Source organism: Acinonyx jubatus, chromosome D3, assembly GCF_027475565.1.
Source record: "Acinonyx jubatus isolate Ajub_Pintada_27869175 chromosome D3, VMU_Ajub_asm_v1.0, whole genome shotgun sequence".
Taxonomy (NCBI): domain Eukaryota; kingdom Metazoa; phylum Chordata; class Mammalia; order Carnivora; family Felidae; genus Acinonyx; species Acinonyx jubatus.
The window spans coordinates 27,498,471-27,524,937 of NC_069392.1; the positions used below are offsets into that span (position 1 = coordinate 27,498,471).

The 26,467-nt window shown below is 51.5% G+C and overlaps 1 protein-coding gene across 1 annotated transcript in view; it reads right to left on the reverse strand.

The window, feature by feature from the left end:
* Positions 1-3,120: 3,120 nt before the first annotated feature.
* Positions 3,121-26,467, reverse strand: part of PI4KA (phosphatidylinositol 4-kinase alpha) — a 111,428-nt gene continuing 88,081 nt past the window's right edge. Inside the window, exons 33-55 of the mRNA XM_015088453.3 lie at positions 23,360-23,518; positions 22,926-23,077; positions 21,396-21,503; positions 20,638-20,765; positions 19,155-19,274; positions 18,914-18,993; positions 18,623-18,816; positions 17,527-17,617; positions 16,988-17,155; positions 16,227-16,280; positions 13,497-13,617; positions 11,710-11,839; positions 10,692-10,762; positions 9,390-9,462; positions 9,234-9,304; positions 8,071-8,180; positions 7,501-7,605; positions 7,283-7,408; positions 6,723-6,843; positions 6,077-6,236; positions 5,206-5,295; positions 4,671-4,754; positions 3,121-3,579 (exon numbers count right to left, since the gene is read on the reverse strand). Coding sequence (XP_014943939.2) covers positions 3,528-3,579; positions 4,671-4,754; positions 5,206-5,295; positions 6,077-6,236; positions 6,723-6,843; positions 7,283-7,408; positions 7,501-7,605; positions 8,071-8,180; positions 9,234-9,304; positions 9,390-9,462; positions 10,692-10,762; positions 11,710-11,839; positions 13,497-13,617; positions 16,227-16,280; positions 16,988-17,155; positions 17,527-17,617; positions 18,623-18,816; positions 18,914-18,993; positions 19,155-19,274; positions 20,638-20,765; positions 21,396-21,503; positions 22,926-23,077; positions 23,360-23,518 — 2,568 coding nt within the window. The 3' untranslated portion in view covers positions 3,121-3,527. The remainder of the gene's footprint in view (positions 3,580-4,670; positions 4,755-5,205; positions 5,296-6,076; positions 6,237-6,722; positions 6,844-7,282; positions 7,409-7,500; positions 7,606-8,070; positions 8,181-9,233; positions 9,305-9,389; positions 9,463-10,691; positions 10,763-11,709; positions 11,840-13,496; positions 13,618-16,226; positions 16,281-16,987; positions 17,156-17,526; positions 17,618-18,622; positions 18,817-18,913; positions 18,994-19,154; positions 19,275-20,637; positions 20,766-21,395; positions 21,504-22,925; positions 23,078-23,359; positions 23,519-26,467) is intronic.

Genomic DNA, 26,467 nt, shown 5'->3' on the forward strand with positions numbered 1-26,467 from the left:
CTGCAATGTCTTTATGTATGTGGGTCTATTCCTGGACTTCTCTTCCATTGTAAACCACATTGTCTCAACTACTGTAGCTTATGGATAAGTCTCGATATCTAGGCTTGTTGGTCTTTAAGATCGTAAGAGCTGTATTTTGACCTTTGTATTCCCATATAATTTTTATTATTTTTTTTTAATTTTTTTTTCAACGTTTATTTATTTTTGGGACAGAGAGAGAGCATGAACTGGGGAGGGGCAGAGAGAGAGGGAGACACAGAATCGGAAACAGGCTCCAGGTTCTGAGCCATCAGCCCAGAGCCCGACGCGGGGCTCGAACTCACGGACCGCGAGATGGTGACCTGGCTGAAGTTGGACGCTTAACCGACTGCGCCACCCAGGCGCCCCCCCCCCCCCCCCATATAACTTTTAAAAAATATTTGAGAGAGAGAGCACGAGCAGGGGGAGGGTAGAGAGAGAGGGGGAGAGAGAATCCCAAGCAGGATCCAGACCCAGCATCGAGCCCGACATGGGATTCGAGCCCACAACCCTGAGATCGTGACCAGAGCTGAAATCAAGAGTTGGGCGCTTAACTGAGCCACCCAGGCGCCCTTCCCATATACATTTTAGATGTGCCAGTTTCCACCATAAAACTTTCTGGGATTTTGATTGGTATTTGCAGTGAAACTACAGATCGATTTGGGGAGAATAATCTGTGGGATGTTGAATCTTCCAATCCATGGCTATGTTACTCTATTCGTTTAGGTCTTCTCTCAACAATTGTACTTTTCAGTATTTCTTCTTTCATTAGATTTTCTGATATTTGATGTTTTAGGATCCAACTCTAAATGATACGGTTTTCTTTTGTTGCGAGATATACGTTGTACACATACACACACAATTGACTTTTGTATATGAATCTGTATCCTATCACCTTGACTATAGATATTTATCGATTATCTGGATTTTCACGTACACAAATTCCACTTCTGAGTTTTGTTTTTCCTTTCCAGATTCTTAAACTGTTTCCTTTTATTGCTTGACTGGGCTGACTAGGGTCTCCAGCACAAGGTCTTATAGGGGTGGTGGCAGCAGGCACGTGTATACCTTGTTCTTTATCTCAGAGGCACCCAGTGCTCACCTATAAGCAGGATGGGTTTTTTGCAAACACATCAAGGAAGTTCCTGGTCCTTGGGACATGGCTTTATTTCTAGTATACCCTATCCCAAGTGTAGACCAAATTTCCCTAATAAACTCCTCAGAGGCATCAGGCTCTTGGGTTGGTCTTTAGTCACCAATGTCATCAAAACAGGGATATTATTGTTCTTAAGACTGATTTATAGAACTTAGGTCTTTTATTTTTTAAGTAGGCATCACGCCCAATGTGGGGCTTGAACTCACAACCCTGAGGTCAAGAATCGCATGTTCTACTGACTGAGCCAGCCAGGCACCCCTGTTAAGATTATTATTATTTAAAGAAAAAGAGTAGGCAAGAGGGGAAGACAGAGAGGGAGAGAATCCCAAGAGGGCTCCATGTTCAGCACAGAGTCTGATGTGGGACTTGATCCCATCACCCTGGGTCATGACCTGAGCTGAAATCAAGAGTCAGATGCTCAACCAACAGATTTATTCGGCCCCCTCTCCTCCACCACCAGTTAAGATTTTTAAATTTGTTTTCAGTCTCTAAAGAGACCTTATTTTCTTGTCAGCTCACAGATTTAGATTTTCTGCCCAGTATTATAAATAGCATTTCTAATTTTTCAAGATCTATAGTTTGCCATAATGTCAGAACCGTGTATGTTGCATTTGACTTCCTTTTTAAGGCCAATTTGACAAGTCTTTTCAAGGAGTGTGGTTTGAAATATTTCTACTATGTTTAATATATTTCTACCATTTTACAATGTGTTTATATCCTGCTTTTTCAATGCTCTCCCCACCCTTATGTTCTGGTTGATCTTTCTCCAAATTACACCCTATTTTCTGGTATCTTTTTAAATTTTTTTTTTATATTTTTATTATTGAAAATATTTTAAATGTTTATTTTAGAGAGCGCAAGCAGGGGAAGAGCAGAGAAAGAGGGAGGGAGACACAGAATCTGAAGCAGGCTCCAGGCTCTGAGCTGTCAGCACAGAGTCTGACACAGGGCTCGAACTCACGGACTATGAGATCATGACCTGAGCCAAAGTCGGACACTCAACCGATTGAGCCACCCAGGTGCCCCTGTAGACTGCTTTTTGAACAGGCTTTGCATGAGGAATGGGGCCTGAACCGTGAGATCATGACATGATCATGACAGTGTCCCTGCCCGTCAGGATCATGACATGAGCCCAAATCAAGAGTTGGAAGCTTAATCAATCTATCCGGGCATTCCCTTTTGAAATTTTTAACTTACATAATTGGCTTTTTCATACTTTTTTTTTTTTTCTTTTTTAAGCAGGCTCCACACCCAACATAGGGCTTGAACTCACAACCCTGAGATCAAGAGTTGCATGCTCTACCTATTGACTGAGCCAACCAGGCACCCCATATTTTTTTTGAATATACTGCTCAGGACTCAACTGTGCTTCCTGAAGCTGAGTATTTATGTTTATCACCAACTCTGGAATCCCACTAGAAGCTGACTGGAGCTTCTCCTTCACAGCTTCCCCTTTTGCTTTATTTTGGTAATTTCATTGTTCTCTGGTTTTCTGTTCATCTAGATCTACTGCTTAAAGTTAAAAATGCTGTTTAAACTTTAGTGACATTTCTAGTTGCCCTGTGTCATCCTCTTTAGTTTGGGGTCTTCCTATCTGCTTAGAGGGTCACAGTGGGTGGGAGTAGGTGGCTGTTGGGGGCTGGCTGCACAAAGGTTTTTGAGTCCTGGAGCAGAGGCAGGACATGGAGCCACACCTGTGCTGGCAAGAGACACGGATGGGGTGGTTGGGTGGCCTTTAACAGGAGCCGGAACAGAGCAGTTCAGGAAAATGCAGTGTGATTGTTGGTGCATCTGCGCTGTGATGAGTCAGTTGTGAAGTGCATTAACCTGGGCCCCTAGAGGCTTCCTGGTGGGCTGCACTCCGGGTGGGAGAGGGAACACTGCCCTGCTCCCTTCCCAGCATATCCAGGAATCACCCCTCAGCTGAAGGTACACCTGGCACTCCACACTTTTGCTGGTTTTTATTTTGTTCACATTGGTTAAATCTTAAGTTGAATATAATTTTTTATACACAAGAAAATACTTCATGTACCTAGGGAATGTGTTGGGAACGTGTCCAGTGCAAACAAATTATTCACACCCATGCAGAGAGTGTCGCCAGAGGATTGTCAGTCATCTCAGTCTCACGTGTCACATGTGGGTTACACTAGGAAGGAATGGATTGCCAGGCTCTGCATGGTGGACTTTTGCCTTATTTGTCCTATAAAAATAATTCCAATGGATGGAATGACGGGGCCACCAGCAGTTCACCCCCTTTGACCACGCACAGCAGCCAGGGTGGGGCTGTGCTCTCTCAGCTCTATGATTGTGGGATGGTTGGGGGGCGGCCATGATAGCTGGTCCAGCTCCACCCTCAGTAGGGGATGTCGTTCTGATAGTACTGGATCATGTCGTAGGTCCGGCTCCTGGAAGGAGAGTGGAGGGAGGCTGTAAGGAGACTGTCTCGGGTCTGGGTCCCTCTCCCCGCTGCGTCCTTCATGTCTGCCTGGAGAGCTGCATTGGGGAAGTGCCCCTTTTCTCCTCTCTGAAGGTGCAAATGCAAAATCGCAGACCCTCTAGCCTCCCTGCCAGCCTCTCTTCTAGGGACACTCCTTTCCCCACCTGTGACAATGACTGTGTGAGCTCCTTTCTGCTGTCTCCTCCTGGGCCTCCTCAGCCAAACACCACTCTGCCCCACACTCTGGTAGGGGGAGTGTTAGCCAAAGATATTCCGTGTCCCCAGAGACATAGTGACTCTGCCCCCTGGCCTGCCACGTGGCATGCAAACGACAGCTCATTCTCCTCCTGTCACACCCCGCAACCCACACCCGTCCTACTCTGCCAACAAAACAATCGAGACCTCCCTCGTCCTGCCTTTTACACCCCTCTTGTCATGTTCCTCATGCTTGCCCTTGAGCTGCCTCCTGTTCCTCTGCTCCTGTTAGGCCCACCCCAGCCGGCTCGCCGTCTTCCTTGGGTTCCATGTCTGCACCTCCCAGAGGGGAAGCTTGGCTCCCCGACTGCCCAGGTGCTTAGCCGCTCTGCCTTCAGAACTGGAACCCACCTCTTCTCATGGCTCCACTATCATAATGGCCAATTGGCCTGTCTCCACCCTGGGCCACCTGTCACTGCCCAGGCAGCAGCGTGAGGAAGGTGTGGGGAAGCAGGGGTGGGGCTGAGGCCTCTTCTGCTCCTCACCCAGCCCACTGGGCTGTGCTCACCTCCTTGCATGCCCTTTGCACCAGCAGCTTGCTTGGCCTCGCAGGCTGGGTCCCAGGTGGGCACGGTTTCTGGCCTTTAGGCCTCTGTTGGGTGTTCCCCTCAGCATATCCCTGGCCCCTCTAACCCAGTACCCTGTCACTCCATGAGGGCTCCCTTTAGGAGTTGTGGTACAGAGTACCCTGGGACAGCAGCATCTTCGTCACTTTGGCCCAGGCGTGGCCCCACGCAAGGTGCCTGGAGAACATTGGTGTGTGGCAGCGGGCTCCGGAGGGGAAAGTGGAAGGGGGAGACTCACCTGTTACTGAGGAAGCAGCTCTGAATGACCTTCATGATGAAGTTTGCAGCCTCTCTCTCGGTCATGTTGGGGCTGAACCTGTGCCTGGGGGGCGAGGGCTGTGTCAGGGCTGTCCCCTGCCACCTGTGGAAACTGCTCCCTCTAGGCTACTCTCCTGTGGGATGCAGTCTTGCTAACAGACCACTTAGCATTTGTGGGAATTTGTTCCCTCCTGGGAATAGCTGTAAGGGGGAGGGGCACTGTTCCCAGCTGGCTCTGGAGGGCCTGTCCCCTTCCCCAGCAGAGCCTAGGGCTAAGCCGCTGCAGCCTCAGGCTGGAGGTAAGGCCTGGAACTGCATCCTTGAGAAATGAAGGGATACCTGGAACATCTGCAGCCTGGTGCAGTGACAGCGCCTCACCAGGAACCCTGTCTGCTCTGGGGTTCTGAGGAGAGCGCTTGGCCTTGATAATGACCACATTTACCAGCACTTGAGAGGCTCCCACCTTGAGGGGACAACTGCCCCCCAAATGGCCTGCGCATCTGCCCAGGACCTACTTCAAGAGCTTGATTGTCTGGCCACGGAAGCAAGGCAGGCCCGTGTCCAACATGAGAGTGACCAGAGAGACAACTGCATCCATGTAGGGCCTGTGGAGAGACAGGGAGGGAAGGGGAAGGAGGCTGGCCTGAGCAGGGTGGCCTTGCCTGCACTCCTGCAGCCCAGCCACCACCCAACAGCTGCACGTGTTGGCCCACCTCCCTGCAGCTGCCAGGTGGGGGCTGCTCACACATCCTTGAATGGGCTGAGCATCCTGTCCCGGTCTGCCCACCTGAGGCCTCTGGCCATGGTTTCTGTGCCTGGCTGAGGAAGCGCAGGCATGCAGGGCAAACATACCCTGACCCTCCTTTTCTCGTGGGGCAGGTGCACTGAGTGGGCGTGACACAGGCTCCAACAGACTCTGGGTTGGAGTCCAGGCTGCTGTGTGGCCTTGGCTCTGTGACACTCTGAAGCCAAGACAGTAAGTCTTCAGGGTGCAGCTGGGAGGTGGCAGATGCTCACACTTGGGTGAAGGGGTGAATGGCATGCTCACAGTGAGGAGCCCAAAGTGTTGCCAGGCAAGGCCACACCCAGGAGACTACAAAATGTGGACACTGACACCCGGAGCACTGACACCCAGAGCAGAGACACTGGCACAGGTGGGCAGAGTGGTGATGGGAAGGCAAGGCCCAGGCTGCCTGGACCAGCAGGCATCCTCTCGAACCTGCCTTGCTCTCTCTGAACGGCAGTCCCTCGATCCACAAAGGAGCCTGAGACGGCCCCATGGGACCTCTGAGGGATCTTGCAGGACAAGCGGCACCCAGGACTGGTGCCTGACCACCCTCCTCCCCACTGTCTCGGTACCCCCACTGGCCCCTCCCTGGGGCTCACCGCACGGCCAGGTAGCCACGGACACACATCTCCATGAACCATTTGAAGGGCGTGGCCTCCATCTTGCCCCCCATGATCATCACCATCTCATCGGTCAGCTTGATGTCTGGTTCCCAGCCAAGGTTGCCACCCGGTGAGCTTTCAAACATGAAGCCAAAGTCTGCAAAACCCCCAAAGCCATTCGTGACAAGATCAGATGACAGGGCAGAGATATGGGTGTGCTTCAGCCAGGGCTTGGAGCCACAGGCTCCCCACACCCCACAAGCTGGCCACAGGCCATGTTTTCTTGGAGATGGTAGGGGCAGTGGGGCGGGGGGGGGGGGGTGACAGCAGGCAGGAGAGAAAAGAGGTTATGGAGGTGGGGAGCCAGGCTGGAGCGGAGATGAGGCTGGCCCCAGGGCTAGATGAGCTGTGCTCTCCCTGGTTCCAGTTTTCAACCCCAGAGTGCCCCATGCACTGTGGTACCGCTGCTACTCGCCCCCACAGCCTAGTGGCCAACAGCTCTGGTCTCAAAGCTGGACTTGAACCCTGACTGGCTGGGTGACCCGAGCATGCTTGGCTCCTCTGTGGGATGGGGATTGGTGTCCTGCCCTGGGCTCTAGGGGGTGAAGGGAGAGGAGGAGGGTGGCTCTGGGAGCTGGCTGACCGATGTGGATGATGTGGCCCTTCTTGTCCAGCATGATGTTGCCGTTGTGCCTGTCCTTGATCTGCAGCAGGAACAGCAAGAGGCTGTAGGCAGCCATGCTCCGGATAAAGTTGTAGCGAGCCTGTGTGGAGAGGGCCCAGGTGCTCACGGATGGCCCTAAGGCTGCACCTCCCAGGACCTTTGGGCATTTTCCTGCCTTGTTCCTGGGACCCCAGGGCCTACAGGTGTTCTCTGGGCTCTTGTTTCTAGCCTTGGAGGTAGAGCCCAAATCAGCAGGCCAGATCTTGGGAACAGGAGTGACAAGTGACTGTGTCTGGGGGTTTAGGGGTTTAGCCCCTTCCTCCCACACCCACGAATTTGCTTTCTTCTGGGGAGTCCATTTCAAGGTTCCTTTGAATCCCAAAGAAGGTTATGAGGTGCCCTTGTTTTACCCCCAAACGTACAAGGACTCAGAAAAGCAGGGAAAGTGGGAAGCAGGGTGTTGGCCCATAAGCAGTGCTGGGAATGGTGGGATGGAGAGCACAAGCAACCTCTGGTCTGGGGGCTGCCCCGCTGGTCACCTGCTGGAAGGCCAGGGTGGACTCGTCCCCATACTGGCGCGTGAAGTAATCATACATGCCGAAGTCCGTCTGGCGGCCCAGCTGGTCCCGAGAGGTACAGTCGGGGATGCACTCAATCACTCCGCACTGGAGAGGAAGGGCCAGGTGCTGAGGCCTGCAGGCAGGACCTGTCTTGGCCTAAGGCATCGGGAACACCCCCTGGGCTCCTGGGAACTTACCCCAGGGGCGGTGGCCACCACCCGGTATGGGAAGACAAAGAGGTCCAGGCCAACCAGCTGGAAGATATTCTTGAAAAGGTCAATAATCTGCAGGGCCAGCATATCCTGGAGACCAGGGAAACAAGGGGTGGTCAGCTGGCCGCCTCCTGTGCTCTAGTCCACATGACTGCTAGCAGCCCTGCCAGTGAAGAGGGAGAGAGGGAAGGAGAGAGGGAAGGAGAGAAAGGGAGGCCATGGCCAAGCAGGAGTCTGGAGCATCTGGCCTCACTGCATACCATGCTGGGCTGGGCTCTGACCACTGGGCACCGGGCTAGACTAAGGCCATGCTGTCTAGTGGGGGATGCAAGTCAGGAGTGCCTGTCCTCCAAGGCAGTTCCCTCTGGGCGGCCAGGGGATGGGCAGTGGGTGGGAGCTGCTGGAGAGACCCCTGGGTTTGGCAGAAAGCCCTGGTTTCCTCTGTGGCACCTCAACCCAATGTGGGAAACAAAGATTGTGGTTCAGCATGTGAGGTGTGACCCCTAAATGCACCCGGAGCCTTGGGAAGAGGGTAGGCCTGGCCCCACTCACTACCTGTCGGCAGTCATCTCCCACTTTGAAGATAGCTGCCTGCCATGAGATCTTTTGGCCATCAGCCTCCTGTGTGCCACACTCGTCCTCAGAGTCTGAGCGGCACCGAAGACCTGTGTGTGGGCGGTGGAGAGGAAGCCAGTTAGCCTGGAGGCAGGGAGAGGCCCTCGGGGCCAGGGCAAGTCCTGCTCACCTGCCTGGAACCCTGGGAATCTTGGGGATTGTCTCTGCAAAGCCCCAAGGAGGCCAAATGAGGCCCAGCAGACAACTGGGGTCAGCAGATGGAGCCACGGGGCCAGGGATCTCTTCTGAAGAATGTTTAGGCTTAGATGGAACTGAAGATAGAGCCCCTTTTTCATTGGAAATGGGGACCCAGGTGTGCCTGGGATCAGCAGAGGGCACTATGAACTGGGGGGCAGAGGTGTGTGTCTGTCTGCATCCTGGGGTGCCTGGGAGGACCTGGGGGCCAGAGTGCAGGGAAGGCCATGGAAGGCATGTCCCCATACTGGCAGGGGACCACACCTATTCTAAAATTCATGCCCACTCAAAACTGCAGAATGTGACCTTTTTTGGAAATAGTATCTTTGCACATGTAGTCAAGTTACTGAGGGTTAGGGTGGGCCCTTATCCAATGACTGGTGCCCTTATCAGAGCAGGAAAATCTGGACACGGGGACACAGGGAGAAAGCCTTGAGAAGACAGAGGCAGAGGTCGGAATGACGAAGATGCCAAGCATCACCAAAACTTGCCAGCAACCACCAGAAGCTGGGAGAAATACACGGAACAGATTCTACCCATCTTCAGAAGGAGCACGGCCTGGCCGACACCCCAATGTGGCACTTCTGGCCTCCAGAACTGTGAGAGAATAAATTTCTGTTGGTGAAGCCACCCAGGCTGTGTAACCTGCACGGCACCCCCCAAAGCTCTGGGCTACTCAGCCTCAGGAAGGTGCCTCCTGGACTCAATGGCTGACCTGGGGCCGGTCTCCAGGTGTCTCTGTCACCATATATAAGCTCTGTGCCATTCCTAAACAAGAGCTCAGACCCAGCGTGGATGGATGTCATCTTTCACAGGGAGCTGGTAATAAACTAAATATGCCCCCTAAAACTGGCATCATCCAGAGAAAACACTTAGATCCCAAACCGTGTCAGAGTTTCTTCACTGACCTTCTTTTTCGAGTTCACTAACACCACATCGTTTCACCTTAAACTTAGCCAGATACGGGGCTTTTGCAGCACTGCAAAACAACAGAAGGAACATGGGTGCTGGAGCAAATGAGAACTTTGTGCAAGGGAACTGCCGAAAGACAGGTGGCCTCTCACCTCTGCATAGGTGTCCCGGACTTGTAGTCGATGTCCAATACGATGGCCTCGGGGTTACTGGGCAGGTAGCAGCCTGTGCAGGGACAGAGGGCGAAGTTACAGGGAGCCCCAAAATGACTCCCTGCCCCCAGATGGGGCTTCTAGGTCCTCATCTGAGGCACCGATATTTTATCCTGTGGCCATTACAGGTCCATCCTCCCTGATCTGTGGTCTTTTCCTGGACCCTTCCTGATATCTAACAAAGGAGCTGCCACCTCCCAGGAGACACTTCTCCAGGAGGACACACCAACACTCAGCTTTACAGACTTAGCACACTGCTCCTCGGGGCCCCACTGGCCGACCAGTGCCAGGTGGGGAGCTGCCTGCTCTTACAGGGCATGTGCAGGAGCTTTCTACCCTGCCTCCATTTACCTGGAACACCCTCAGTTCTTACACTCACCCACTGGCTGTAGCTCCCCTCTCTCAGCACACATGTCAAGTAGGGAGGACAAGAGAAAGCCTATTCCTGGCCAAGGAACTGGCAGTTCCCCTGGGGGCCTGGGGTGTGCTCCCTGAGACCCAGGAAGCGGGGGAGAGATCCTGGCTAGGGAGTGGGCTTCTAGGAGAGGCCCTGACACAGGAAGTCCTGGGACTCCTGGGAAGCAAAGCGAGGCCTTGCTGTGGGGTCAGGTGGGCTTTGCCACCAGGGGAAGGAGGGGCAGAAGGAACATGCTGTTCCCTCAATGCCCTCACACCATCCTTCCCTGGCCAGTTCTGGTCTCTCTCCCAGAAGCACAATCACTGCTCTGCCCTGGAGTCCTGGCTGGCTCCCCAGTGCCTCCAGGACAAGACCCGGCAGCATGGGCTGCAAGGGTCTGGGAGCCTGCTGACCAGGGAAACTGCAGCCTGTGTGGACGTCGAGCTTCTTTGAGCTGAGCTACTATTTACACTGGGCAGGGCAGGTGGCTCAACAAGGGTCAAGGAGAGGTCAGCCAGTGTGGGCACCAGGGCCCAGTACACCTGTGACACTCCCACCCATGCCCACAGTCTGTGCAGCCTGTGTTGCTCCTATTCCACTGGAGTTCAGGAAATTTCTAGAATCATGGCTGCCAAGGACAGTGTCTGGGCTTTAAGAAAAACAGAAAGCAACAAGGAAGATAAAGAGTATCTGCTGAGAAGTAGCTCTCAGCTCACCAGGGGCAGATTATGGAGAGGGACACCAGTGCTCCAGGGCCCAGGCTCATGTGGGCTGGCCGCCTCCCTGATCCCGATGCCTACCCACACTGCCCACCCACAGGAAGAGGCCCATCTCATCCTGCTCACCAGGCTGCACTTTTACTTCAGACAGAGCCGACAGGCATGCCTTCTTTCTCTCATCGCCTTTAGGGTAGGGCCTGAGAAACAGGACAGAAATGCTTTGCTTTGTCTCTGCAGGAACTGGCCTCTGGGGCTTCTGGGGGACAGCCCAGAGACCCTCCTGTCTGATTCTCCTTTCCTCTCCTCGTAGTTCTAGCTACTACTGAAGGCTCTGCTAGACCAGTTCTTCCCGGACCAGGGTGGAGTCTTCTGGCTGTCACTGCCCCTTGCCTGTGTGGGGTGTGTGTATGTTGCTGTCAGAGGCACACAGGGGACACAGTTGGCTCTGGGGTCTATGCTCAAGTGCTGGCTCTGTTGTTTACTTGCAGCATGACCTTGGGCAGGCCCCTTTGTCTTTCTGCATCCCTAGGATGAGGATGACAGGGTAAAGTGGAATCAGGTGCCTGACATGATGCCCAGGAAACACCACCTCCCACTCCTTTATTTTTGCGGGCTAGAAGCTGCTGCATCACCGCTCTACTTAGTACCAGGCCCAGAAAAGGGCCTCAGGGCACACAGCCTAGGTCACTTGGTGACCAAGGTGCCAGGGAACAGCCCACGGAATGAGGCACTTGAAAAAACAGGAAGCCAGTGCTCCCCCTGCCAGGGCCTCTCCCAGGCACTTGGCCAGTTGACTCCAGGGCCCCGTCCCACATAAACTGGCAGTGCCACAGATGCCCCAGGATGGCATGAGCCCTCACAAATGGATGGCCCAGGAGGTAAATCAATAAAACAACATTGGGAGTTACAAATGAGTCTGGTTTTCCTAACACTCTTCAAAACTTGGAGAGAGCAGAGTGGCTTCAAGTTAGGGGACAGTATCTAGAATGAAAGATTTGTTTTCTGAAATTTGCATGGCTGTGCATTTTGCTATACTTTCAAGAGACTTGAATTGCCAGGGCAGTGATTCCCAACCCTGGCTGTTCATTAGAACCAGTGCGGGCCCTCCATGCAATTCCCACAAGCCAGGACTGATGCCACTTACTTGATGATAGCAGACACGTTGGTGATCTTGTTAAAGAAATCAAATTCCCGCTGGTAGAAGTCCTTGGCTGGGCCTGACAAAGAGCCTGTGATCTCCTCCACTAACTGCTCCAGGAGGTCGCCGATGTCAGCTGGCAGAGAAACCAAGAGGGTGAGCCTGCAACCATGCCACAGAAGGCCCTCCAGGAAACCCCACACATCTGCCAGATGTACAGTCCAGATGTCCAGGTGTCCCCCAGCAGCGAGGTCAGACATCCTGAGTGTGGTCTGCAGATGCCTGGAGGGTCCCTGGGACCCTTCAGCAGGCTCCCCCCAGTCAAAACCATATTGACAGGCTGTTTGCCCTCCTTGTGGTGTAGACACCTGCGAGGCTGTGCACAAGCCATTGGCCAAGGTGCTGGTGGTCAATGGATCTTCATGGCTCTGCTCCCACAGTATAAACAAAAGCCAGTGTCACTAAGAATGTCCCTGGTGAGGTGATGAGCATTGACTAATCTGACTGAACTCTACCCTGAGTGTATCTTTCTAACATTCTGTGTGTGATGAACTGGACAGTGTCCGGAGCCCCCTGCTGTATGTGAAGCACGCGGATGCTATGGTCTCAAGGAACAGCATCTTGTGTTGGTGTGACTTTCGGGCTGAACTAAGCTCTTTTTTCAGGGAACATCATTTTTTACTTGAAAGAGTGACTGACAGGCAAAAATAGAGTTATTTGGACTTAGGTACATGGGAGATATTTTCTTAAAAATCAACAAGTCGAATCTGCCATTTAAGGAAAACTACAAAGTTTTGGAAAACTTGCATCTGTGCCGGTGAGCTTGACAGCTCCCCACCACTTGACAACGTTTCTGTTTGGTAAGGCCAGTGGGGCACAGGCAAATGTGAGTTTGAATGCTGTGAAATCCTGTGGGGGGTGTAGTGAGTGCTGGGTGGACCAATGGGCTTCAAAGAAAGAGCACGAGAAACTCGCTGCCATGATTTCAAATCCATATCGCAATTCACCTTTAAGAAAACTATCACTTGTTGTGTTTGGTGCAGTATCAGCAGAGACTACGAGACCACCTATAGTGACCAGAAAGACCACTAAAATGGTCCTCCTTTTTCTAGCCACGTGTCTGTACCAGGCTGAATTCCCCTCATTTACTTCAACCAAACAACAGGGTAAATGCAGAAGCAGAATGAGAGTTCTGTTGTCTTTTACTAAAGATGCTGTGGCATTATTACAGACATTAAAGAGATCTGTAAATCTGTAAAGCAACACCACACTTCCTCTTTTTGAGTTTTAGAGTCGTTTTTCATAAAAATGTTATTTATGTTAATATGTGATGGGCTTGTATTATTTTTTAAATGTCTTGGTTTTCATGTCTAACATTGGTTAACACTGAGAACCAAAGCCCACATAAACCAAAGGTCTCCGGGGGCCTCACTAGTTTTTAAGGGTGTGACGATGTGAAGATGTGTACAACCTCTGAGGACTTCCTTGGGTGGTTGCCTCGCCCCCATATGGAGTCACTGGGTCAAGCGCAGGGTGAGGAGAGGCTCGGCCTGAGCAGGAGGCTCTCACATGTGCTTGGGGAGCTACAGGATGGTGCCAGGGCAGGGAGGACGTCTGGAGGGGAGGATAGCAAAGGCTTCACGAAAGAGGAGGATCCTGCTCCCGCTGGGTGTTGAAAGGTGAGAATTCCCACCAAAGGATGGGAAGCAGAGGGAACCATGGGCTGGGACAGCACGGGCCTAGGAGGGTTAAAGTTGGGGGGTGAGGCCTGAGGGAAGATGACAAACACTCACGGTCCTTCTGGTGCCCTTCTTCATCCAGATAGATGTTAGTTTTCATGTTCCAGATAAACTGGTGTGCCAGAAGCTGGGATTTGGACGCTGCCCACAGAATATACTCCCGTACGTAGCCCATCTATAGGAGAACAAGGTCACCATCAGCTCAGGCCTGGGCGCCTCTCCACCACAAGACACTCTCACCCAGTGTAGGAGTAGACTCCTAGCACTTGCAGACCCAGCAAGAAGTAAGGCCCAGTGGTTTCGGGCTGTGTGAGCAAGCTTGTCTGGTTATGTGTGAGCCCAACCTACACAGGCCAAGTTCCAGCTGGCTAGCTGGCCGGTGGGGCAGATGGAGCCCCACGTGATGGTGTCTTCAATATAGGAAGGAGCCGGCTTTTGTTTCCCCTGTGACTTCCCCTAGATTCTAAGAACCATGACTCTCCAACCAATTTCTGCTGTTGTCAAGTACGAGGAATGAGTAGGTTGGGGACTAAAACTCAGTTATAAGCTGGTTGTTTGGAACAATGTTCCACAGTGATGGGCAGGTTCCAAAAAAATTCTAATACACAGATACTTCATGAGTTGACACACAATGGCCACTATCCTAAGGACCTTTCCTCTTTCTTCTTCTTAGTTGTATTCTACTACTCATAACTCCAAGTTTTAATTACCCTTTTTTTAAAATTAAAAAATTTGCTTGTTTACTTATTTTTGAGAGAGACAGACCACAAGTAAGGGAGGGGCAGAGAGAGGGAGACACATAATCCAAAGTGGTCTCCAGGCTCTGAGTTGTCAGCACAGAGCCCATGGCGGGGCTCAGACTCACAAAGCATGAGATCGTGACCTGAGCTGAAGTCAGACACTTAACCGACTGAGCCACCTAGGCATTCCTTAATTACCCTGTCTTAAGGTTTAAAAAGGTGCTGGCCTTTCTGGAAGACTCCTGGAGGAGTGGCTTCTCTCCTCCTCACAGTAGTCTGTGGCCTCCCATCTGGTAAAGTATTTTGGGGACAGATGTCCTCAACTTGGCTGGGTGGGCTTACCTAGTAGGTCAAACTTCAAATAACTCCTCGCTATGGGTTTCCCACTGCTAACCCAGTAAAAGGATCTAAAGATAAACTATGAATATTCAACTTGTAGTCTGCTTAAATAAAAGTTTGTGGAGTTTCCGAATTGGTGGAGAGGCTGGGAGAGCCAGGCGCCTGAAGAGCGTGGAAACTCCACAGCCTTCCCACATCCCTTGCCCTATACTGCCCTCGCACCTGGCTGTTTGTTGATTATGTCCTTTTATGATGCACCGGTAATCCAGTTAGTTTTGCTGAGACCACAGAAGGGGACTCAGTGCAGTAACGAACAGACTACAACAGGGAAGTGGAAACCGGCAGCCGTCTGAACAAGGAGGAAGTGTCATCAGTCAGAGGCCCACCGAGGCTTCTAGCTTTGGGAAAGGTTTTAGCATTTTATTCTTGTGTGTTCTTTCTTTTTTTCATTTTAAAAAATGTTTATTTATTTTGAGACAGAAAGAGAGTGTGAGTGGGGGAAAAGTGCAGAGAGAGAGGAGAAAGAGAAAATCCCAAGCAGGCTCTGCACTGTCAGCACAATATCAAAACCACCTGCTCAGAATTGGAGGGCTTTTGGCAGCTACCTAGCTAAAACAGGACTCAGTGTTTCAAGAGAAGTTGGCTGCAGTTCTAGAAGCACTTTGGTCTATGGACCAAGACAGAGCATCCTGCCAATCTGGGAGGAAGAAGCTAGCCCTGGGATACCCAGCCACAGTGCTCATAGCCACCACAGTGAGACACAGCACTTGCTGCTACTGCAAGGACTCAGCCAGGACACAGGGGAGTCTGGTGTCTTATGCAGTGGGGAACAGAATCAGCAGGAACAAGAAAGGGGCAGATGTTGCTGCTACACTTAGACTCAAGCACAGGTCAGGGGGCCGGTGCTGGGATGAAGCACGGGCAGTGTGGGTTCTGGGCTGTGGTCACCTCCGGAGGGGTTTCTGTGCCAGGCCCTGTGGTTAGGTATCTTATGTACAAGTGCTATACGTGATGGGTTGAACTGTGCCCCCCAATTCATGTGTTGAATTTGTATGCCTTAGTGCCTCAAAATATGATGGTGTCTGGAGATGGGCCTTTAAAGAGGTGATTAAGTTAAAATGAGATCATTAGGGTGACACTTAGTCCAGTGTGGTGTCCTTATAAGAGGAGATTAGGACACATACACACAGAGAGAAGACCATGTGAGGACAGAGGGAGAAGGCAGCCATCTGCAAACCAACCCTCAGGAGAAACCAACCTTACAGGCACCTTGATCTCCGACTCTGAGCCTCCAGAACAATGAGAAGTACATTTCCATTGTTTAACCCCTCACTCTGTGGTTCTCTGCTATAGCAGCCCAAGCACACTAATACCTCCATCATTTTGTTTGAGCCTCCCTGATTCCGACTGAAGAAACGAGGGAGCTAGATTCAGGGACTAAGGAAGTGGCTAGCAATACTTCTAGGGCCCACCCACCCTGCACAGCAGATGGGGCCTCAGGGTGAGACAGGGTGAGTGGGGCCTCCTGGCCATGAGCACACACCGGCCACAACCATGGTGGGGGTGTGTGTGAGAGGAGCTCAGAGACCAGGTCACAGCTTGGCAGCCCTGCTTCCAAGGCCCCATCCCTGTTACTGAGGACCCCCTCCGGACTGCCCAGCATGGCTCTCAGAGGGAAGGACAGCACATGTTGGCACAGCCTTACCTTGTCATACCTGAGGGCCTGCACAATCTGGGGGATGTAGAATAGGATAGCATCCTGCAAAGGAGGAGGACAAGTGATAATGACTTCCAGGAAGAGAAGACAATTCCTTACCTCTAGGAAGGTGATAACAAACTCAACACAGATGGCTGTCCCAGGGCCCCACTCAAACCTGGAACAGCCCTGATGTCACTGAGCCCATGGGATACCATCTCACTGGAGATCACAGAGGACTGCGGAAAGTCCAGAGGGTGGCAAGGAAAATGGCCAACGACTTGAAACACATGATGGGTGAGAAAAGGCAAAAGGAACAAGGCTCCTGTGCCTGCGATGACAGGTGAAGTGCCCGCTCATGTATGTTCCCTGCTGGGGACCTGCTTGGGGACAAGGGCTGAGGTTCTAGCAGATCCCTGTGTTGGGGCCTCCAGGAGTCAGCTACCAAATCTGTCACTGTGGCTGTCTCATGGGATCCCCCGACCTCCCAAAAGCCCACTGCTGGAACCAAACTCAAATTCAACTTCCTTCTGTAACTCAGACACCAAATTAAAATTAAAAAACAAGTAATACCAATAAACATATCTGAGTCAGAACTAAATCTGTCTTCTATGACTGCCTGGACAGAAACAGGGTGAAGACATGCTCTAAGATGGACCGATGTTTCATCAGGCCTGCATCAAGTGGAGATAAAGCTTGTCCTTACTGTCTCCACCTAAACACTGCCAGATAGTCCCACCGAGGCTGATTCAGGCAGGACGTGGGCTCACCGGAGGGAAGGACCGCAGGACTTTCACCCCGTACTGGGCCGTGAGAGGGTGCGGTGGGTACATGCTGGAGAAGTAGGAGAGGCCTGTGGGCGGGTCTGCGGGTGCCCAGCACAGCACATGGCTGAGCTCAGGGGCGTCGGCATCGATGGTGTGCCAGGTGACCAGAAACTAGGAAGGAAGCAGGGAAATGGTCTGGCACAGGGAGTTCCTGAGGGCCCTCTGGAAATACCTGGCCCCACCCCATATCTCAGGGATGGCCCCAGATGATAATAATAAAGCACTTATAATAATGTGGGGAAATACTTCTCATATATTATGTAAAGTAGCATAATTTCAACTAGGGTAAAGTATGTTCGATATTTTTCTGCTGTAAGCATAATAAATGCCTCATTTGAGAAGTGGAAAACACAGGAAATTAGAAACATCATTCTACCACTGAGGCTGCTAGGTTTTCCTAACACTTCTAGGTTCCAGGTGTTTCTGGAGGCAGTTCTGTTTTTGTGCAGTTTGAGCCCAGGCCCCAGCACGTGCTATACTACCTTGATAGCTTCGGGAATGTCACTAACGGCTCCTGGGTCCAACCGAACGAGACGGGTCACTTCGTTGCCGATGGCTTCTGTGTTCTTAAACCTAGGGCACAAAAAGGGTGTGAAGGAGATGGCCTCTCCTGCCTCCATGTAACGGGGTGGAAGAGCCCTGAACTGGAGGGATGCAGATTAATGCCAAGTGACCCCTTAACACTCTACACTACTGACATATTGGTAACTCTGAACATGAGTGTTTACAATAAAGAGCACTATGATTGGCTATGACAAAATGCCAGAACTATCTAAAACAGGAATTATCCTATATTCTGCATTCAAAAGACATCCCCTTCTATAGTCCTTGCTTTCAGAACGCCCCCTTGCCCTGGCCCCCAAAGCAGCCTGTCCATGGCATGGCGAGGCCACAGGCCAGAAGGTACATCCATAGATGGGAGGGTGGATGCAAGTTTTTAGGGGTCATGACCCCAGGCTAACACAAGGTAGACTTTCCATGAACACTGTCAAGCTGTGGTCCTAATCCAGAGGACTGGATTAGAACCAGAAGAAGGAAGCAGTGAGTACGCAAGTGTGGGCTCAAGGGAAAGAAATGTCCACTCCTGGATGTGGGGTGGATGCACTCCCCCTGGTGGGATTTAACACAGGGGCCTGGGAGGCCCCTCTCAGCTACTGGTTTTGTCCTTGGCAGAGCTACCGGGGAGAGTTCACAGGACACTCGGTTGCAGGCCACCTCCTGTGAGTGGCCTGCTGAAGACCTCTGGGAACAAAGCCCAAAGGATCCCCAGGCCTGCTTCCCTGTAGTGACAGCCTCCATGTGCTTCCTTTCTTCCTTGAATAGGACTGCGGCCCTGAATGTGCTCTGATGTTTCCTGCTTGGGATCTGGGATATTAGGACATCCCAGGCAGGAATCCATGCTGTGTAACCAACCACTGCACAGAGAGACTGGGTCAACATCCAGGGCAGAGGACCAAACCACTAAGATTGCTTCCCCAACCATCCTTGGCAGTGACCACGTCATGTTCCTTCCCACTCAGGTACCCCTGGACTGGACTCTGGCAAGGCCCTCATCAGGCAGGTAGGACTAGGACCCACCTGGCTGGCAGCTGCACGGCCAGGTAAGGAGAGATGCTCCAGGCAAGGTTAACATTGTCTTTCCACTGCTTCTCGCTCAGGCTGATATATTTGGACCTCCAGTTGGCCACGCTGTTCTCTCCGGCCTGGTCCAGCTCCAACTCCGGGGCCGACAGTGGGTTGTACCATGTGATGAGACGCTCAATCTCAGTGGCCTGGTGAGATGAGACATCGATATGCCATCTGCGTGCACCCATGTGCCACGCTGCTCCTGTCCTCAGTGCTGTGGGCATATGGCAGGTGTCACCTTACCAGCAGGGACAGCAGCAGCGTCCTGCGCTTCATGTAGTACTTGTGCAGCTGGGAGCCCCGGTTAGTCTTCTTGGACATGCCTGTGGAGAAACAGAAGGCACAAGTGTGTTCTTCAGAGTTCACTGACCTACTCTTCATTTCTAGAACCTAGAAGAAGCTGTCTTTCAGCATTCTGCCCACTGTCTGAGCTGCCAGGATATGACTCAGACCCAAGGGACCTATCTGCAAACCTTTAACTGACCTGACTTCTTTGAGATGGTGGACATGCCACTGGACAGGGGGTAGGTGTTGATCCAGCCTTGAGTGGCCTGTTGCCGAGAGCCAACTGCTATGTCCAGATTGCTCCGGGTGTCTTGGTTATCTGTGGGCAAACACATTACTGCTTCCAGAATGAGGTGTCTAGACTTTCACCAAGGGCAGGAAGGGAGAGACACGGTGTTGAAGAAACGATTTGCAGAAAAAAAACAACAGCCAAGATTTTTGTTTTTTTTAATATAAGCTCTACACCCAATGTGGGGCTTGAAGTCATGACCCCAAGATCAAAAGTTGCATGCTCTACTGACCGAGTTAGCCAGGTACTCCTAGGAAGTTTTTAACCATTCAACATGTAAAGCCTACTAAAATGTATTACGTTCCTCCTAGGATTCAAAATGGAATAAAACAAATGTGAGTGGTGATACTGATAAATTACAAACAGCTCTCTCATCTCTGGCATCATGTTGCTTTTTAATATGGTGGCAACTCGGGACCCTTGCAGGCAGGCAAGAAGAGATGCTGGCCCTGCTCTATGTGGAGCCAGGAAGTTGACTCCGGAAATCACTGCCTGCTTTTCCCTTTCCTTTTTTCCTTTCCCTTTCCCATTTATTGATAGAGAGCAAGTTGGGGAGAGGGGCAGAGGAAGAGAGAGAATCTTAGGCAAGCTCCATGCTCAGTGTGGAGACTGATGTAGGGCTTAATCCCATGACCCTGGGATCATGACCTGAGCCAAAATCAAGTCAGACGCTCAACTGACTGAGCCCCCCAGTGCCCCATCCCTTCCTTTTCCTATAGTCAGGTTGTCAGCTGTGGGTCTGTCTGCAGAAACTGTACTCCTCATCCCTAATTTGTGCTGTGTAATCAGCTATGTGCTCAGAGAAACAAGAACATGTTTCTTTGTGGAGGTTTGTGGCTTGCTTACACCTTACCTTTTCTTTAACCTTATCCACCCTAGCTTGCTCCTGTTCATCTTTGAAGCTCAGCTGTCACCTCTTCCAGAAAACTGTCCCTACCTCCCCAACTCTGGTGGGCCAAGTGCCTGTCCTTGAGGGGTATTCCCAAGATCCCCTCATGCTGACATCACCTGTAGATTTGACTATCTTCTACCAGATGAGAGCAGATGGTGCCTTATTCATCTTGGCATATGGGACTTATCCAAGTATGGGTCTGTCAGATATGCAGGGGGGTGGCTGGTGAACTGGGCTGGTGCTGGGAGAAGTTACATGGAATGGCCTCTGCTCAGGGCCTTCTACACTCATTCATGCTTGTCAGCTAGGGCTGGAGGACAAGTGGTGGCCAGGCAGGCTTTAGGCCTCTGGTGACCATGCAGCATGGCTAAGGCCTGGGCTCAGTGAGACCCTCACTATTCTAACCAGACTCCTTCAGGGCTGCCCACTGCACCCCACTGTCCCGCCTGCACCTATGTGTCCCCACCACCCACGAGCAGCTGTGCTGAGAACAATGCTCACCTGGGGGAACAAGCTGGCTGGCAGTCAGGTACTTCTTATCAGAGAACATGGCTGTCCAAAATTTAATCATAATGCTTATGTCTTCACGTAGCCTCTTTTCTCCTTGAGTGGGGAACTTTGGGGGGCAACTTCAAACAACCACAAGAGGACAAGAGTTGAGTGCCTGGAGTCTGGGACTAGAAGCCACATGTATTATAAAGCGTGTGAGAGGTGACACAAGTGGTCTCTTAATGACCAAAGGTGAGCCCAGAGCTGGTCATCAGCAACAATTATCTCATTAATTCGCAAGGAAAAGCGTGATGATTTTCTGAGCTTTCATGGTTGCCTCCACCACTATCCCCAGCACCGTCGACAGCCCTTGGCTGCATGGTGTGCTTGTGGTGGGTCCTGCAACTGCAGCTGTCTCCATACAACACAACCTACACACTCGCAGAGCCCCGGGCAGCGGGTGATTGCAATTCTTTGAGCAATAACCACTCCTAGGAACTGGAAAGTTAAATGAATGCACAGTTGAGCTGGGGGAAAACATGTGTGCATCTCGTAGAGAGGCTAGCTCTAACTAAGTGCACACATGGAAACATGGCACAGGGCTGAAGATGTTCAAATCCTGGACCACCAGAGCCGCAGAACAAGGAGGGCAGTGCATAAATCAGGCAAAACCATTTCTGCCGTGACTTCCTGGGATCTGGGACAACTGGGGGCACTGGGTGCAGTGGGCTGTCACTGCACATGGTGCACAGCACAGCGGGGGGAAGTACCTGAAGTAGTCAAAGGCGGTTGAGTAGATCTTCTCGCGAAGCACGTTGCGAATGGTCGCGTTTGGGACCACATCGGCGTGCAGAAGGGCCAGCCCCAGAGTCAGCAGTCTACAAGAGAACACTGGGGGCTGAGTCAGAGTGTGGAGGGCCCAGGAACGTCCCAGGGTCCCTAGCTCCTGTGCAAACCACTTGGCCCTTGGGCATATCTCTGGATGACAGAGCTCTCAGGTGCCAGGACTGTGGCACCAGCCAAGTTACTGCCATTCAGGTTTATTGTACCAGAAATGTCTCAGGAAAGGTTTTTTAAAACCATCACTTTAACTGGGGGCAAATGAACAAGTTGTTTGTTCATCTACCTTGGTCAGAAGCTCGTCTATCTCCAAACTATATGCAAACTACTTTCTGAGTGCAGTCACCAATAAGTGCTACAAAGGTTAGAATATTTAATTCAAGCTAAAAGAAAAATAAATTTACCAAGTACCTGGTTTCTGCCAGGTCAGGGCTACTCAATGGGCATCTACAGATGGTGTTGGTCTGTGATGAGTTAGTACAGAAACTGAGGGGATTACCCGCTGATTTCTATAGCAATTTCACATTGTTATGACAGTCCAGTGTGAATCCTTTCCTAGTAATTCATTCTCATGCATTTTATAAAGGTACAGGTCTATGATGGGCAGGAAATGAAGGGAACAGAGTACTAGCCCTTCCCTGCAGTAGTCTGAGAAGCATGGTCCCAGAGGGTGCCCAGTGGGCTGCAGGAACATGGGTCTGGAGCTCAGGGGAGGGGTGGAAAGAACTGGTGTTGGCAGTGGGCAGCAGGAAGGGGTACAGGCAGGAAGAGTGGCATACTTTGAAAGGGGGCCCCTCACCCTTCCTCCAACTGACCACCCAGGCACCCGAAGGCCCTCCCCACACCAGACTGACCCTGCCTGCTGTGTCCATAGCACCTGGCCTGAGCCTGCCCACTAGGCCACGGACCCCCTAAAGGGGGTATCCCCTGGTGGGGTTGATATTTTGCATGTCTTGGCAAAAATCGACTTGCTGTAGTCAGCATGATCAGAAGTTTTCCATGAACATTTCAGAGGAGTAAAGTGACTGCCCTAAGTCACTGCCAGCCTCCCAGTCTGAGCTTGTCATACCTGGGTTCTGCTACATCACCTGTTTTTTAATCACCACTATGTTACCAAAATCCTTTTGCTGCTATCCACCCCCAAACAATTTAGAAAGGCTGCCCAACATTTGGTTGCCCAAGGTCCATGAGTGAACCACCTTCTTGAACACTCCCCTGCTGAGGACAGCATGCTGGCTGACTTCCTCAGCCCTGGAAGGGCATGGAAGGCAAAGTCATTCCATTCAGGTCCCCTTCCCAGGAGCCCTGCATGTACTCGGGGCTTGGTCAGTTTCTGGCAAAAAAAAAAAAAAAAAAGACCAAGCATGGGAACCTCCTGTGGACTACAGCACCAACAACTCTGGTAGAAATTTCACCCACACCATCCCTGCCACCATCATAGGAGGAGGAGAGGCTCTCACTTGAAGCGAGGCCCGATGGCTGCCACGTGACGGTTCATGCTCCCCTTGGCCCCACCGATGTTCAGGGACATGGAGCGCTGCAGCAGGCTGGAGAAGATCTCCACTTGGTCGGAGCTGCAGTACTTGGCGATCTCGAACCGCTGCACCAGGAACTGAGTGGGAAAGAGAACATATCGCTGCTGGGGCCTGGCCTGCTCACCTACAGAGCCAGCAGAGCCAACTGATGTGGGGCTCTGGGCCAACAGAATGGTGGGTATGGGTCTTCGGGCAAGTGCAATGAGTCCACCAGAGGCCTGGGCAGAAGGCAGGAACAGCCATCCCTCCTCCCCAGGTAAGGCGTCTTAAACCTGGAGTCCCATGCTTATTGGGCCACTGGCCCCAAGGGGAGCCCCTGACCTCCTGCTAGGGTGGAAGGAGCCTGGGGAAGCACTTACGTCAATCCAAATGTAGTGGGGGGTCACTTCGGGGGCACACGGTTTGGGTTGACTGGCTTCCGATGCTGCCAGGGGGTCTGCTTCCTTTATCTCCGCGGAAAACAGGCCGAACTTCTGCTCCACTGTCATCTGCCAGGCTCCTGCCATCTCCCGCATAAACTGCAAGCATACAATGACCATTAGTGCCTCTGCGAAGCATAGAAAAGTACTTACTGTTGTTTAATTTTAAAAGGACTATGTGCTTAATGAACAAAATAGAAAACCAAAGAAAGTATGAAATAAAAAATAAAGATCACCTATGATCCAACTTCCCAGCCGTTTTCTACTAAAAAGCCCATTCTCGAAACATCAGTAGGCCAGGTGCTGTAGTCCTGCTTTGTGGTGTCAGCACACCTGGGATGTGCCTAATGCCACGTGGACTCTCAACAGGCTCCGCCTGGCTGAATCTTCCTAATAATCCTGAAACCATCTATGGTTCCAGAGGTGAGCAGGGCTTCCAAACTAGCAAAGGCAGGACTGGATTTTGCTTCTGGAGCCCAGTTCCTTTTCTTCATCCCACGCAAACCCTGCACATCAGCTTCATGCCACTAATCAGGCCCAGGGAATAACTGCGGGAGCCAAACTGAGTCTGCAACTGCCACCGGGTGGTTCTACAGGGGAGCAGCCTCCCCTTTTGGCCTGACAACACCAGGCAGCAACATGGAGGGCATCCAGACCCGCTGCAGAGAGGCGGCAACTGAGGCTTGGTGCCCAGGGTAAATGCCCTGGCTCCTGCCCAGTATCCATCCCTGCCTTTATTATGGTTTTATTTAGGGAGGCCAAGTAGCTGGTCACCAGTACCCCCACCCAGGCTTCTGCTGGTTAGGGTGGTCAATGGTTCTCATTAGCAATAATCTAGTGCTGGCTGACATCAACAGACATCGACTGAGTCAAGGTCAGGGCAGCCAGCATCCTCTACCCTCCTTCTTGCTTAGAGGCATGCTAAGGGTGGCAGAGTTGCAAATGTGAGCCAAGCTATCAACAAGCTGCACGTGACACCAGGAACATAGCCCCTGGTGGTCAAGGCATTGTGTCCAGTTTCTGTTTCCTGCAGCCAAATGTAAGTCTTATGTTAGAGGAAGAAACCGCAGGGCTAACAGGCCTGATGAGCCACAGTCAAGGCTGCACGCCCACTCATTTGTTGAACAAGCACATCCTGGTTGCTGCCTCTGGGCCTGGTTGCTTCCCCTCCAGGCTCTGGGAATGGAGCAGTGAATAAGACAAACATCCACCCAGTTTACAGCAGGCTACAGATAGCAAGAGAAGTAAGATACAGATATTAGACACTGATCAAAGCTAAGGGGGAAAACAGAGCCATGAAAGGGCTTGGAAGAATGAATGAATCGATGGTTGTGTGTTCTAGAACAGGGTAGGCAGGGGACAGCTAAGACAAACCCTGAAGGAGATGCAGGAGTGAGGAATGCAGCTGCCTGAAAAGAACACTGAAGGAGAGGGAAGAGCTCTCCCAACCTAAAGTAGGAGCACGCCTGGAGGGCAGGGGCAGTAGGGACCCCAGTGCGCCTATAGCAGGTCAAGCAAGGGGAGCAGAGGGGCCTTGCAGATTACAGAAACAAGTGTGCCTTCTACTCTGAGTGGGCATGGGCAGCACTGGCAGGTCTGGGGCATAGGGGGGACCTGATACGACCCATATTTTACTGACTTGCTCTGAGCGCATGTGGAGAAGGCAGAGAGGGCCTGGGTAGAAACAGGGAGGCCAGGGGCTGCCCTAAGTCCAGGGCAAACGAAGGATACTGGGACCAGGGGGCAGGAGTGGGATGCTGGGAAGTGGTCAGCTTCTGGATATACTTTCAAGGTAAAAAGGTAAATCTGACAGGATTTGCTGAGGGTCATTTGTGGTTAGTGCAAAAAGGGGAATCAGGGATGGCAGTAAGGACTTTGAGCAGAGGGAAGGACTATGTTGTCATTCACAGAGATTTGGAGGCAGATGGGTGGAGGTGAGGGGTTAGTTCATTCATTTTGAGTCATGAATTTGAGCACCATACCAAGGGATCAGCATTCTTTCCAATCTTAGTGAGATAAGGGCCCCAGACTCTCACAAGGAAGGTCTTCATGCTGAGATGAGCCCAACAAGCTCATAGCTCTCTCTCTCCTGTGACTGCAGGAGACATCAGGATTCTATCAGTGATTGTCTCTAAAGTTGGAGTTATGAATGATTTTCATTTTTTTCATTATGCTCATATCTTCCAACTTCTCTATAATGAACACACATTGCTTTCATAATAGAAAAAATTAAAAACCAGAAGCCAACAATACAAAAGACACTGAAACAAAAGTTAAGTCTGTCCAAGATGTTGCTGGGCCTGGACAACAGGTCCTTACAGAGGTAGAGACGGGAATGAGAGGAGATAGATGGACTTCAGTCCCAAGTGAACAGCAAGAATGATCTGGAGGATATAAAAACCATGCCTATCTGGACGGCTGAGGAATGGCAGATGAGAAAGCCACAAAGAACTGATTTACAGAGACTTCACCAGGAAGCAGCAAGCTCCAGCAGCTCGTGGGCCAGTGCTGGGTCTGGACACAAGTGAGTGGACAAGGCCTGCCAAAGGCCAAGATACCTGAAGCCAGCAGAGCTCCTGTTGATAGCAGAGGAAATAGATCAGAGTTTAAAAGATCCCAAATGAAACAGCAATTTGCTTGACATAAAAATCCTTTCATGACCCCTCTTCTCTCATTTTGATGGGGGAAGGGGGAAAGGGAGGTGAAATTGGGTAAAAGCAAGAAGAATCCATCCTTTTGGCCAAGACTAACCCCTAGGGGTCAGTGACCTTCATTTTAGTCACCTGACATAAGAAAGATCTATATTCTGGGAAAATAAACAGCAGTGCCCCTCAGTCTCCACTGCTTTTCTTTCCTTAAAAAAAATTTTTTTTAACATTTATTTATTTTTGAGAAACAGAGTGAGACAAAGTGTGAGTGGGGGAGGGGCAGAAAGAGAAGGAGGGGCAGAATCTGAAGCAGGCTCCAGGTTCTGAGCAAATGGTCAGCACAGAGCCTGATAAGGGGCTTGAACCCACGAAATGTGAGATCACGACCTGAGCCGAAGTC